The 14,175-nt window shown below is 46.0% G+C and overlaps 1 protein-coding gene across 3 annotated transcripts in view; it reads right to left on the bottom strand.

Annotated features, from left to right (window-relative positions):
* Positions 1–12,596, bottom strand: part of YTHDC1 (YTH domain containing 1) — a 48,913-nt gene extending 36,317 nt beyond the window's left edge. For all 3 annotated transcript variants that reach the window (XM_038758743.1, XM_038758744.1, XM_038758745.1), the window contains exon 1: positions 12,436–12,596. In XM_038758743.1, coding sequence (XP_038614671.1) covers positions 12,436–12,463 — 28 coding nt within the window. In that variant the 5' untranslated portion in view covers positions 12,464–12,596. The remainder of the gene's footprint in view (positions 1–12,435) is intronic.
* Positions 12,597–14,175: the final 1,579 nt, after the last annotated feature.

The raw sequence follows: 14,175 nt of genomic DNA, 5'->3' as shown, positions 1-14,175 counted from the left end.
TATGCTCCGAATGATCCCAAATGTGCCAGTTTGCAAAACGGGTGTACCACCTTCAACGGAGCATATTTCTGTGTATGCCAACAGGGAAGGGGTCATCAGATTTGCAGTTCTTGGGGAGCCCATCCTGCTTTCCTCACCCTGAGGGATCACCCTTGGTACAGAGAAGCAGCGTGGCTCAGTGGCTAGAGCCCGGGAATCAGAAGGACCTGGGTTCTAATCCCGGCTCCGCCACTTACCTGCTGTGACCTTGGTCAAGTCACTTCCCTTCTCTTGGCCTCAGTTCCCTCACCAGTAAAATGAGGATTAAGACGGCGAGCCCTTTACTGTGTCCAAGCCGATCTTGTATCCACCCCAGCGCTCAGTACAGCAGCTGGCACACGGTACACGCTTAACAAAGACCGCGCTTATTATCCGGGGAATCACGGGCAGGTTTTAACTCGATCCCTTGGGTAAGGGAAAAATGGGGCTGTCGGGAAAGCCAAGCAACCCTAATCGGTCTCGGCTGGCCAATCGGTTACTTACAGGGTGCCACTCTGGCTGCCCTGAGCTCTTCTGAGGCTAAGCCGCACACTTTCAGAGCAATTTCACTTACTTCACAACCCTTACAAGACCGCTGCAGAAATTTGCCATCTGAGGCAACAGCCTCGGTGTCAAAGAGGACCTGGTTTCAATCAATCATACTTACTAATAATGACAGCATTTATTAAGCGCTTACTATGTGCAAAGCACTGTTCTAAGCGCCGGGGAGATTACAAGGTGATCAGGTTGTCCCATGGGGGGCTCCCAGTCTTAATCCCCATTTTACAGATGTGGCCCAGAGAAGTTAAGTGACTTGCCCAAAGTCACACAGCTGACAATGGGCGGAGCCGGGGTTTGAACCCATGACCTCTGACTCCATCATCATCCTCAATCGTATTTATTGAGCGCTTACTATGTGCAGAGCACTGTACTAGGCGCTTGGGAAGTCCAAACTGGCAACACATAGAGACGGTCCCTACCCAACAGTGGGCTCACAGTCTAAAAGGGGGGAGACAGAGAACAAAATCAAACATACCAACGAAATAAAATAAATAGAATAGATATGTACAAGTAAAATAAATAAATAAATAGAGTAATAAATATGTACAAACATATATACATATATACAGGTGCTGTGGGGAAGGGAAGGAGGTAAGATGGGGGGATGGAGAGGGGGACGAGGGGGAGAGGAAAGCCCATGCCCTTTCCAATGAGCCACGCTGCTTCTCATGTGCTTACTGTGTGCAGAGCACTGTACTAAGGGCTTGGGAGAGTGATAATAATACTCATGGTTTGGTGAAGCACTTACTATGTGCCCCCGCAGGCACTGTTTTAAGCACTAGGGTAGATACAAGATAATCCAGTTGGACACAGTCCCTGTTCCACATGGGACTCAGTCTTCAGCCCCTTTTCCCGGGTGAGGGAACTGAGGCCCAGAGAAGTGAAGTGACTTGCCCAAGGTCACACAGCAGAAACGTGGCAGAGCTGGGATTAGAACCCAGGTCCTTCTGACTCCGAGGCCCGTGCTCTATCCAACGGGCCAGAGTTGGTGGTATCTCGTCCTCCTTTCGGGGCCTTTGAGGTTTCACCTTTGTACTCTAAAACTTAGGAGAAGCAGCGTGGCTCAGTGGAAAGAGCCCGGGCTTTGGAGTCAGAGGTCGTGGGTTCGAATCCCGGCTCCGCCAATTGTCAGCTGTGTGACTTTGGGCAAGTCACTTCACTTCTCTGGGCCTCAGTTCCCTCATCTGTAAAACGGGGACTGATTGTGAGCCCCACGTGGGGCAACTTGATCACCTTGTATCCCCCCCCCCGCGCTTAGAACAGTGCTCTGCACATAGTAAGCGCTTAACAAATGACATTATTATTATTATTATTATTATTATTATCATTATTATTATTATTATAAAACTCCTGTAGCAGTACCCGACTGTTTAATAAACTGTACTTTTGGTTTGGCTTAGACGTAGCCCTGAAACCAGTTTTCACACTTCCTTTGATTCTGTCTCACTGGGGTCGTATATAAACTGAATAAAACCTCCAACGGTCAGTGGTAATTACTGAGTGCTTCCATGGAAAGAACACAGTCCACGGGAGTCGGGTGACTTGGGTTCTAATTCCGGCTCTACTAGCCGGGAGTGCGACCATTCTCTGTGCCTCGGTTTCCTCACTCATAAAATGGGATTTTGCTGAGTCTCCTGCTTTGACTCTGGGCCCCATGTGGGGCAGGGACTGTGCCCGCCCTGATTCGTTCGTTCAGTCGTATTTATTGAGCGCTTACTGTGTGCGGAGCACTGTACTAAGCGCTTGGGAAGTGCGAGTTGGCAACACCTAGAGACGGTCCCTACCCAACAGTGGGCTCACAGTCTAGAAGGGGGAGACAGACGACAAAACAAAACATATCAACAAAATAAAATAAATAGAATAAATATGTACAAGTAAAATAGAGCATTAAATATGTACATATATACATATATTACAGGTAATACCTGTAATATATACAGGTATAACAACAGTAATTTATGGTAATGGCGGTGCTTTATAATAATAATGATGACCCCTCCCCAGCGCTTAGAACAGTGATTTGCACATGGTAAGTGCTTAATAAATGCCATTATTATTACTACTGTATCCCCCCCAGCGCTTAGAACAGTGCTTGGCACATAGTACGCGCTTAACAAATGCCATTATTATTATTACTGATCACGATCCAGGGCTTAGTACAGTGTGGGGCACAGATGATGACGGCATTTATTAAGCGTTTACTATGTGCAAAGCACTGTTCTAAACGCTGGGGAGGTTACAAGGTGATCAGGTTGTCCCACGTGGGGCTCCCAGTCTTAATCCCCATTTTACAGATGAGGTCACTGAGGCCCAGAGAAGTGAAGTGACTTACCCAAGGTCACACAGCTGACAACTGGCGGAGCAGGGATTTGAACCCATGACCTCGGACTCCAAAGCCCGGGCTCTTTCCACTACCACGATTACTGTGAAACTGATTACCAGCGGGAGCCCCATGTGGGACGGGGCGGCGTCCAACCTGATTAACTTGTCTCTACCACCGTCTTTGGCACGTAGTAAGTGCTTAAAAAACTCCATTATTATTATTAATAAGGAGGGGAGACATTAAAATCAATTACAGTGAGGGAAAATGACAGACTACAAAGTTATTAACCCAAATGGTAAAATCCTCGAAGGCGCGGAACATGGCTACTTGTTAAACTGTTCCAAGCACTCAGTATGGCGCTCTGCACGCCGTAAGCACTTAGTAAATACCACTGATTCACTGAAGAATGGAGTCCCAAGGACACGCCAGCAGTTAATACTTATTTCCCAGTCCCTCTGCCATGCTCATAGGTGGCTTTAAAGAGAAGTCGCCTGTCCCTCGAGTGTTTAATATCGTCTGACCCTTCCCCTTCCCATCAGACAGCCCACCACTCTCCCCACCTTCCAAACCCTCCCAAATATCACATCTCCTCCGAGAGGCCTTCCCTAATTCCTTAATTCCCCACCCTATTTAGCCCTCCCCTGGGTCACCCCTGCATTTGGCTTTAAAACCTTTGAAAATCCTCACCCTACCCGCTCCACCCTCATACATACAACTTTATACTCTGTCATTTTCCCTCTCTGTAATCGATTTTAATGTCTCTTAGTACAGTGCTCTGCACACAGTAGGCACTCAATAAATACGATTGATTGATTGATACAACTTGACACTCTGTCATTTTCCCTCTCTGTAATTGATTTTAATGTCTCAGTACAGTGCTCTGCACACAGTAAGCACTCAATAAATACGATTGATTGATACAACTTTATACTCTGTCATTTTCCCTCTCTGTAATTGATTTTAATGTCTCTTAGTACAGTGCTCTGCACACAGTAAGCGCTCAATAAATACGATTGATTGATACAACTTTATACTCTGTCATTTTCCCTCTCTGTAATTGATTTTAATGTCTCTTGGTACAGTGCTCTGCACACAGTAAGCACTCAATAAATACGACTGATTGATTGATACAACTTTATACTCTGTCATTTTCCCTCTCTGTAATTTATTTTAATGTCTCAGTACAGTGCTCTGCACACAGTAAGCACTCAATAAATACGATTGATTGATTGATACAACTTGATACTCTGTCATTTTCCCTCTCTGTAATTGATTTTAATGTCTCTTAGTACAGTGCTCTGCACACAGTAAGCACTCAATAAATACGACTGATTGATTGATACAACTTGATACTCTGTCATTTTCCCTCTCTGTAATTGATTTTAATGTCTCTTAGTACAGTGCTCTGCACACAGTAAGCACTCAATAAATACGATTGATTGATTGATACAACTTGATACTCTGTCATTTTCCCTCTCTGTAATTGATTTTAATGTCTCAGTACAGTGCTCTGCACACAGTAAGCACTCAATAAATACGAATGATTGATACAACTTTATACTCTGTCATTTTCCCTCTCTGTAATTGATTTTAATGTCTTAGTACAGTGCTCTGCACACAGTAAGCGCTCAATAAATACGATTGATTGATACAACTTTATACTCTGTCATTTCCCCTCTCTGTAATTGATTTTAATGTCTCTTGGTACAGTGCTCTGCACACAGTAAGCACTCAATAAATACGACTGATTGATTGATACAACTTTATACTCTGTCATTTTCCCTCTCTGTAATTGATTTTAATGTCTCAGTACAGTGCTCTGCACACAGTAAGCGCTCAATAAATACGATTGATTGATTGATACAACTTTATACTCTGTCATTTTCCCTCTCTGTAATTGATTTTAATGTCTCAGTACAGTGCTCTGCACACAGTAAGCACTCAATAAATACGATTGATTGATTGATACAACTTTATACTCTGTCTTTTTCCCTCTCTGTAATTGATTTTAATGTCTCAGTACAGTGCTCTGCACACAGTAAGCACTCAACAAATACGATTGATTGATTGATACAACTTGATACTCTGTCATTTTCCCTCTCTGTAATTGATTTTAATGTCTCCCCCTTCTAGACTGTGAGCCCGCTGGTGGGCAGGGACCGTCTCTATATGGTGACAACTTGGACTTCCCAAGCGCTTAGCACGGTGCTTTGCACGCAGTAAGCGCTCAATAAATATGATTGATTGATACCACCTTATACTCTGTCATTTTCCCTCTCTGCAATTGATTTTAATGTCTCCCCCTTCTAGAATGTGAACCCGCTGTCGGGCAGGGACCGTCTCTATATGTTGCCAACTTGGACTTCCCAAGCGCTTAGCACAGTGCTCTGCACACAGTAAGCGCTCAATAAATACGATTGAATGAATGAATGTCTCCCCTCCTAGACTGTAAACTCCTTGTGGGCACTGATTAGGTGTACCAACTTTACTGTATTCATTGTGGGCAGGGAATGTGTCCGTTCGTTGTTATACCGTACTCTCCCAAGCGCTTAATACAGTCCTCTAGACTGTAAACTCACTGTGGGCAGGGAAAGGTATCTGCTAATTCTGTCTGTACTCTCCCAAGCGCTTATTAATAATAATAATGGAGTTTTTAAGCACATACTATGTGCCAAACACGGTGGTAGAGACAAGTTAATCAGGTTGGACACTGCCCCGTCCCACAAGGGGCTCACACTGTTAATCCCCATTTTACAGATGAGGGAACCGAGGCCCAGAGAAGTTAAGTGACTTGCCCAAAGTCACGGCAGACAAGGCAGAGGCGGAATTAGAACCCAGGTCCTTTGAACTCCCAGGCCCAGGCTCTACCCACTAAGCCACACTGCTTCTAAACCACACCGCTTCTCTGGTCTGCACACAGGAAGCTCTCAATGAACATATACACCTGTATATATGTATATATTAAATCGTATTTATTGAGCGCTTACTGCACTGTACTAAGCGCCTGGGAAGTACAAGTTGGTATATAAGTTTGTACATATTTATTACTCTATTTATTTATTTTACTTGTACATATTTATTCTACTTATTTTATTTTGTTAACATGTTTTGTTTTGTTGTCTGTCTCCCCCTTCTAGACTATGAGCCCGTTGTTGGGTAGGGACCGTCTCTTTATGTTGCCAGCTTGCACTTCCCAAGCGCTTAGTAATAATAATAATAATAATGGTATTTGTTAAGCGCTTACTATGTGCAAAGCACTGTTAGTACAGTGCTCTGCACACAGTAAGCGCTCAATAAATATGATTGAATGAATGCACATATAATTGATTGATTGCTTTGACAGGAAGCTCTCAATAAATGCCCCCGATTGATTCGAGAGGCAACACGGCCTACTGGAACATAGAATTGATTGATTGCTTTGACAGGAAGCGCTCAATAAATGCCCCTGATTGATTCGAGAGGCAACACGGCCTACTGGAACATAGAATTGATTGATTGCTTTGACAGCGAGCTCTCAATAAATGCCCCTGATTGATTCGAGAGGCAACACGGCCTACTGGAAAGAGCACAGAACTGGAAGACGGGAAATGTGAGTTCTAACCCCAGCTCTGCTATTTTCCTGCTGTGGGCAAGTCAAACCCACTGTTGGGTAGGGACCGTCTCTATATGTTGCCAACTTGCACTTCCCAAGCGCTTAGTACAGTGCTCTGCACACAGTAAGCGCTCAATAAATACGATTGATTGAATGATTGATTCAGGCCTCGCCGTGGCTCAGTTTCCTCTTTTTCATTCATTCATTAATGAGGATTAAGTACCCCCCGCCTTACCTCCTTCCCCTCCCCACAGCACCTGTATATATGTTTGTACATATTTATTACTCTATTTATTTTATTTGTACATATTTATTCTATTTATTTTACTTGGTTAATGTTTTATTTTGTTCTCTGTCTCCCCCTTCTAGACTGTGAGCCTGCTGTTGGGTAGGGACCGTCTTTATATGTTGCCAACTTGGACTTCCCAAGTGCTTAGTACAGTGTTCTGCACACAGTAAGCGCTCAATAAATACGATTGAATGAATGAATGAATGAAAGTGCCTACTTTCCCTCACTTTGGGAGCCCCGAGCGGGGCTGGAATTGCGTCCAACCTCGGCTCTACCCCAGCGTTGAGTACAGTGCTTGGCACAGAGTGAACAGTAAAGGCCCACAAATTAGATCAGGGCTCCCGGGGCATATATGTTGCCAACCTGTACTTCCCAAGCGCTTAGTGCAGTGCTCTGCACACAGTAAGTGCTCAATAAATACGACTGAATGAATGAATGAATGAACGAATGAGAGATGATTAAGTGACCCTACCACGGCCCGCAAACAGCATGGCCTGGGAGTTAGAGGACCGAGGATCATCATCATCATCATCATCATCATCAATCGTATTTATTGAGCGCTTACTGTGTGGATCCATTGCCAGCTCCGCCACCTCTCTGCCGTGTGACCCGGGGCAAGTCACTTAACGTCTCTGTGCCTCAGTTACCCCATCTGGAAAATGGGGATTAAATCCTTCTCCCACCGATCTACAATGTGAGCCCCATGTGGGGCAGGGATTATGTCCGACCTGATGATCATGTATCTACCCAGAGTTTAGTACAGCCCCTGGTACGTTGTAGGCATTTAATGTGCACCAATAAAAAAAAAAAAAAAAGGTTGGGATCAGGAGGACTTTGGAGGGGGCTGAGACACCTGAAACACAATCCATCACCCTCATAATAATTACAGTATTTGTTAAGCGCTTACTATATGCCAAGCATTCATTCATTCAATCGTATTTATTGGGGATCTGAGGAGCCCCCTTAATAATAATAATAATAATGATGGCATTTGTTCAGCGCTTACTATGTGCCAAGCATTCATTCATTCATATTTACTGGGGATCTCCCTTAATAATAATAATAATAATGATGGCATTTGTTCAGCGCTTACCATGTGCCATGCATTCATTCATTCAATCATATTTACTGGGGATCTGGGGATCCCCCTTAATAATAATAATAGTAATAATAATAATAATAATAGCATTTGTTCAGCACTTACTATGTGCCAAGCATTGTACTAAGTGCTGAGGAAGATCCAAGGTCATCAGGTTGCCCCACATGGGGCTCCCAGTCTTCCTCCCCATTTTACAGAGGAGGAAACTGAGGCCCAGAGCAGTGAAGTGCCTTGGCCAGAGCCACGGGGGGGATCAGTGCAGCGTGGCTCAGTGGAAAGAGCCCGGGCTGGGACTCAGCGGGCGTGGGTTCTAATCCTGGCTCCACTGCTTATCAGCTGCGTGACTTTGGGCAAGCCGCTTCACTGCTCTGAGCCTCAGTTCCCTCCTCTGTAAAGTGGGGACGAAGACTGTGAGCCCCACGTGGGACAACCTGATCACCTTGTAATAATAATAACAATAATAATCATCATCATAACAATGATGGCATTTATGAAGCACTTACTATGTGCAAAGCACTGTTCTAAGAGCTGCAAAGGCTTCAAGGTGATCAGGTTGTCCCACGGGGGGCTCACAGTCTTAATCCCCATTTTACAGATGAGGGAACTGAGGCCCAGAGAAGTTAAGTGACTTGCCCAAAGTCACACAGCTGACAACTGGCAGAGCTGGGATTCGAACCCATGACCTCTGACTCCAAACCACGGGCTCTTTCCACTGAGCCATGCTGCTTCTCCACTGAGCCACGCTGCTTCTCTTGTATCCTTCTGCTTGTATCCTCTCCAGTGCTAAGAACAGCGCTTGGCACATAGTAAGTGCTTAACAAATGCCATCATTATCATTCTCTGGGCCTTAGTTGCCTCATCTGTAAAATGGGGATGAAGACTGTGAGCCCCACGTGGGACAACCTTATATCTCCCTCAGCCCTTAGAACAGCGCTTGGCACATAGTAAGCGCTTCACAAATGCCATCATATTATTATTACTTCTCTGTGCCTCAGTTCCCTGATCTGTAAAATGTGGATGAAGACTGTGAGCCCCACATGGGACAACCCTGTATCCCCCCCAGCGCTTAGAACGGCGCTTGGCACACAGTAAGCGTTTAACAAACGCCACCACTATTATTCTCTGGGCCTCAGTAACCTCATCTGTAAAATGGGGATGAAGACTGAGAGCTCCACATGGGACAACCTTGCATCCACCCCCACCCCCAGTGCTTAGAACAGCATTTGGCACATAGTAAGCGCTTAACAAATGGCAACATTATTATTCTCTGGGCCTCAGTGACCTCATCTGTAAAATGGGGATGAAGACTGTGAGCCCCACGTGGGACAACCTTGTATCCCCTCGCCCCAGCGCTTAGAACAGCACTTGGCACATAGTAAGCGCTTAACAAATGCCAGCATTATTATTCTCTGGGCCTCAGTGACCTCCTCTGTAAAATGGGGATGAAGACTGAGAGCTCCACATGGGACAACCTTGCACCCCCGCCACCAGAGCTTAGAACATTCATTCATTCATTCAATCGCATTTATTGAGCGCTTCCTGTGTGCAGAGCACTGTACTAAGCGCTTGGGAAGTACAAGTTGGCAACATATAGAGGCGGTCCCTACCCACAGCGGGCTCACAGTCTAGAAGGGGGAGACAGAACACCACTTGGCACATAGTAAACACTTAACAAATGCCATCATTGTTATTCTCTGGGCCTCAGTGACCTCCTCTGCAAAATGGGGATGAGGACTCTGAGCCCCATGGGGGACAACCTTGCATCCCCCTAGACTAGACGTTCTAGACTATTTCTAGGCTGTGAGCCCATTGTTGGGTAGGGACCGTCTCTATATTCAATCGTATATATTAAGCGCTTCCTGTGTGCAGAGCTCTGTACTAAGCGCTTGGGAAGTCCAAGTTGGCAACATCTAGAGACAGTCCCTACCCGACAGCGGGCTCACAGTCTAGAAATATATGTTGCGACTTGTACTTCCCAAGCGCTTAGTCCAGTGCTGTACACACAGTAATAATAATAATGATAGCATTTATTAAGTGCTTACTGTGTGCAAAGCACTGTTCTAAGCGCTGGGGAGGATACAAGGTGATCAGGTTGTCCCACGGGGGGCTCAGTCTTCATCCCCATTTTACCGATGAGGGAACTGAGGCCCGGAGAAGTGACGTGACTTGCCCAAAGTCACAAAGCGGACGGTTGGTGGAGACGGAATTTGAACCCATGACCTCTGACTCCAAAGCCCGGGCTCTTTCCACTGAGCCCTGCTGCTTCTCTCAGTAAGCGCTCAATAAATACGATTGAATGAATGAATCCACCCCGGCGCATAGAACAGCGCTTGGCACGTAGTAAGCACTTAACAAATTCCATCCTTATTATAATTATTATCATTGGCTGGGGTGGGAGGCTGCTGTCAGCGCGAGGTGATGGGGGGCTTCCTCTTCCTCGGCGCTTAGAACAGTGCTTGGTACATAGTAAGTGCTTAACAAATGCCACCCTCATTATTATTATTATTATTATTATTATTATTATTAATCAGTGGCCGGCCCGGGAGCCTACTGTCAGGGTGAGGTGATGGGGGGACCTCCTCTTCCTCAGCGCTTAGAACAGTGCTTGGTACATAGTAAGCGCTTAACAAATGCCACCCTCATTACTATTATTATTATTATTATTATTATCAGTGGCTGGACCGGGGCGGGAAACTGCTGTCAGGGTGAGGCGATGGGGGGGGGGGGGGGCTCCTCTTCCTCAGCGCTTAGAACAGTGCTTGGCACATAGTAAGCGCTTAATAAATGCCATCCTTATTATTATTATTATCAGTGGCCGGACCGGGGCAGGAGGCTGGTCGCTTAGTACAGTCCTTGGCACAAAGTAAGCGCTTAATAAATGCCATCCTTATTATTACTATTATCAGTGGCCGGACCGGGGCAGGAGGCTGCTCGCTTAGTACAGTCCTTGGCACATAGTAAGCGCTTAATAAATGCCATCCTTATTATTATTATTATGAGTGGCTGGACCGGGGCAGAAGGCTGGTCGCTTAGTACAGTCCTTGGCACATAGTAAGCGCTTAACAAATGCCATCCTTATTATTATCATCAGTGGCTATTACTCTATTTATTTATTTATTTTACTTGGACATATCTATTCTATTCATTTTATTTTGTTAATATGATTGGTTTTGTTCTCTGTCTCCCCCTTCTAGACTGTGAGCCCACTGTTGGGTAGGGACCGTCTCTAGACGTTGCCGACCTGGACTTCCCAAGCGCTTAGTCCAGTGCTCTGCACACAGTAAGCGCTCAATAAATACGACTGATTGATTGATTGATTAGTACAGCCCTTGGCACATAGTAAGCGCTTAACAAGTGCCATCCTTATGATTATGATTAAAGGCCCTGCTGAGAGCTCACCTCCTCCAGGAGGCCTTCCCAGACTGGGCCCCTTCCTTCCTCTCCCCCTCATCATCATCATCATCAATCGTATTTATTGAGCACTTACTCTGTGCAGAGCACTGGACTAAGCGCTTGGGAAGTACAAATTGGCAACATATAGAGACAGTCCCGACCCAACAGTGGGCTCACAGTCCCCCTCCCCCCCACCTTACCTCCTTCCCTTCCCCACAGCACCTATACATATGTATACATGTTTGTACACATTTATTACTCTATTTATTTATTTTACTTGTACACATCTATCCTATTTATTTTATTTTGTTAATATGATTGGTTTTGTTCTCTGTCTCCCCCTTCTAGACTGTGAGCCCGCTGTTGGGTAGGGATTGTCTCTATATGCTGCCAGCTTGTGTTTCCCAAGGGCTTAGTACAGTGCTCTGCACACAGTAAGCGCTCCATAAATACGATCGATTGATTGATTGATTAGTACAGTCCTTGGCACATTGTAAGCGCTTAACAAGTGCCATCCTTATTATTATGATTAAAGGCCCTGCTGAGAGCTCACCTCCTCCGGGAGGCCTTCCCAGACTGAGCCCCTTCCTTCCTCTCCCCCTCGTCCCCCTCATCATCATCAACCGTATTTATTGAGCGCTTACTATGTGCAGAGCACTGTACTAAGCGCTTGGGAAGTGCAAATTGGCAACATATAGAGACAGTCCCTACCCAACAGTGGGCTCACAGTCCCCCTCCCCATCCCCCCCATCTTGCCTCCTTCCCTTCCCCACAGCACCTGCACATATGTATATATGTTTGTACATATTTATTACTCTATTTATTTATTTTACTTGTACACATCTATCCTATTTATTTTATTTTGTTAGTATGTTTTGTTCTGTCTCCCCCTTTTAGACTGTGAGCCCACTGTTGGGGAGGGACTGTCTCTCGATGTTGCCAACTTGGACTTCCCAAGCGCTTAGTACAGTGCTCTGCACAGAGTAAGGGTTCAATAAATACGACTGATTGATTGATGGATTGATTGATTATCAGTGGCCTCCTCTTCCTCAGCGCTCAGAACAGTGGTTGGCACATAGTAATCGCCTCATGCCGAGGAATTTCTTTCTTTCTTTCTGAATTCCTCCTCGCCCTCGTCGTCCTGAGGCCCGCCCCCTTACCTTTCTCCTCCCGGCTGTCGGCCGCCATGGCCCCCGTCCTCCCGATGTCCCGATGTCCCGGCTGTTCCCGGTTTTCCCGTTGGGATGGTCCCGGTTTTCCCGACGTGTCGGGCCTTGCCCTCCCGCCCCAGCGCTAAGATGGAGTCGGCCTTGCTGCGCGAGACAATCCCGCTCCCGGCAGCCCTTGCGCTGTTTACGCTCCCGTCCCCTAGGGTGACGTCACAGTGCGGGTTCCAGCGGAGGGGTGACGTCAGCGCGCATGCGCTCTGCCGTCCGGGCCGCGCCGCCCGCGGCCACGTGACGAGGGCCGCCATGTTGGGTGAGGGCAGGAGCCTCCCCGACGCGTTTCCGCCCTCACTCGCCTGACGACCGCCTCGTTCGTTCGTTCGTTCGTTCGTTCGTTCGTTCGTTCGTTCGTTCGTTCGTTCGTTCGTTCGTTCGTTCGTTCGTTCGTTCGTTCTTAAGCGCTAACCGTGTGCAGAGCACTGTAATAATAATAATAATAATAATGATGGCATTTATTAAGCGCTTACTATGTGCAAAGCACTGTTCTAAGCGCTGAGCACTGTTCTAAGCACTGTACCAAGCGCTTGCACTGTACTAAGCGCTTTCATTCATTCGTTCGTTCACTGACTCATTCATTCAATCGTATCTAGGCGCTAACCGTGTGCAGAGCACTGTACCAAGCGCTTGCACTGTACTAAGCGCTTTCAATCATTCACTCGTTCACTCACTCATTCATTCACTCACTCATTCATTCATTCAATCGTATCTAAGCGCTAGCCGTGTGCAGAGCACTGTACCAAGCGCTTGCACTGTACTAAGCGCTTTCATTCATTCGTTCGTTCACTCACTCACTCATTCATTCATTCAATCGTATTTAAGCGCTAACCGTGTGCAGAGCACTGTACCAAGCGCTTGCACTGTACTAAGAGCTTTCAACCATTCATTCGTTCACTCACTCACTCATTCATTCACTCATTCATTCATTCAATCGTATTTAAGCGCTAACCGTGTGCACAGCACTGTACCAAGCGCTTGCACTGTACTAAGCGCTTTCATTCATTCGTTCATTCATTCACTCACTCATTCATTCACTCATTCATTCATTCAATCGTATTTAAGCGCTAACCGTGTGCAGAGCACTGTACCAAGCCCTTGCACTGTACTAAGCGCTTTCATTCATTCGTTCGTTCACTCACTCATTCATTCAATCGTATTTAAGCGCTAACCGTGTGCAGAGCACTGTACCAAGCGCTTGCACTGTACTAAGCGCTTTCAATCATTCATTCATTCGCTCACTCATTCATTCATTCAATCGTATTTAAGCGCTAACGGCGTGCAGAGCACTGTACCAAGAGCTTGCACTGTACTAAGCGCTTTCATTCATTCACTCACTCATTCAATCGTATTTAAGCGCTAACCGTGTGCAGAGCACTGTGCCAAGCGCTTGCACTGTGCTAAGCGCTTTCATTCATTCGTTCGTTCACTCACTCATTCATTCATTCACTCACTCTCATTCAATTGTATTTAAGCGCTAACCGTGTGCAGAGCACTGTGCCAAGCGCTTGCACTGTACTAAGCGCTTTCATTCATTCGTTCGTTCACTCACTCATTCATTCACTCACTCATTCAATCGTATTTAAGCGCTAACGCCGTGCAGAGCACTGTACCAAGCCCTTGCACTGTACTAAGCGCTTTCATTCATTCGTTCATTCACTCACTCATTCATTCACTCAC

Source organism: Tachyglossus aculeatus, chromosome 17 (assembly GCF_015852505.1).
Source record: "Tachyglossus aculeatus isolate mTacAcu1 chromosome 17, mTacAcu1.pri, whole genome shotgun sequence".
In the NCBI taxonomy this organism is placed as follows: domain Eukaryota; kingdom Metazoa; phylum Chordata; class Mammalia; order Monotremata; family Tachyglossidae; genus Tachyglossus; species Tachyglossus aculeatus.
The sequence above is the reverse complement of the archived record's forward strand: the minus strand, read 5'-3'. Positions and strand labels throughout refer to the sequence as shown.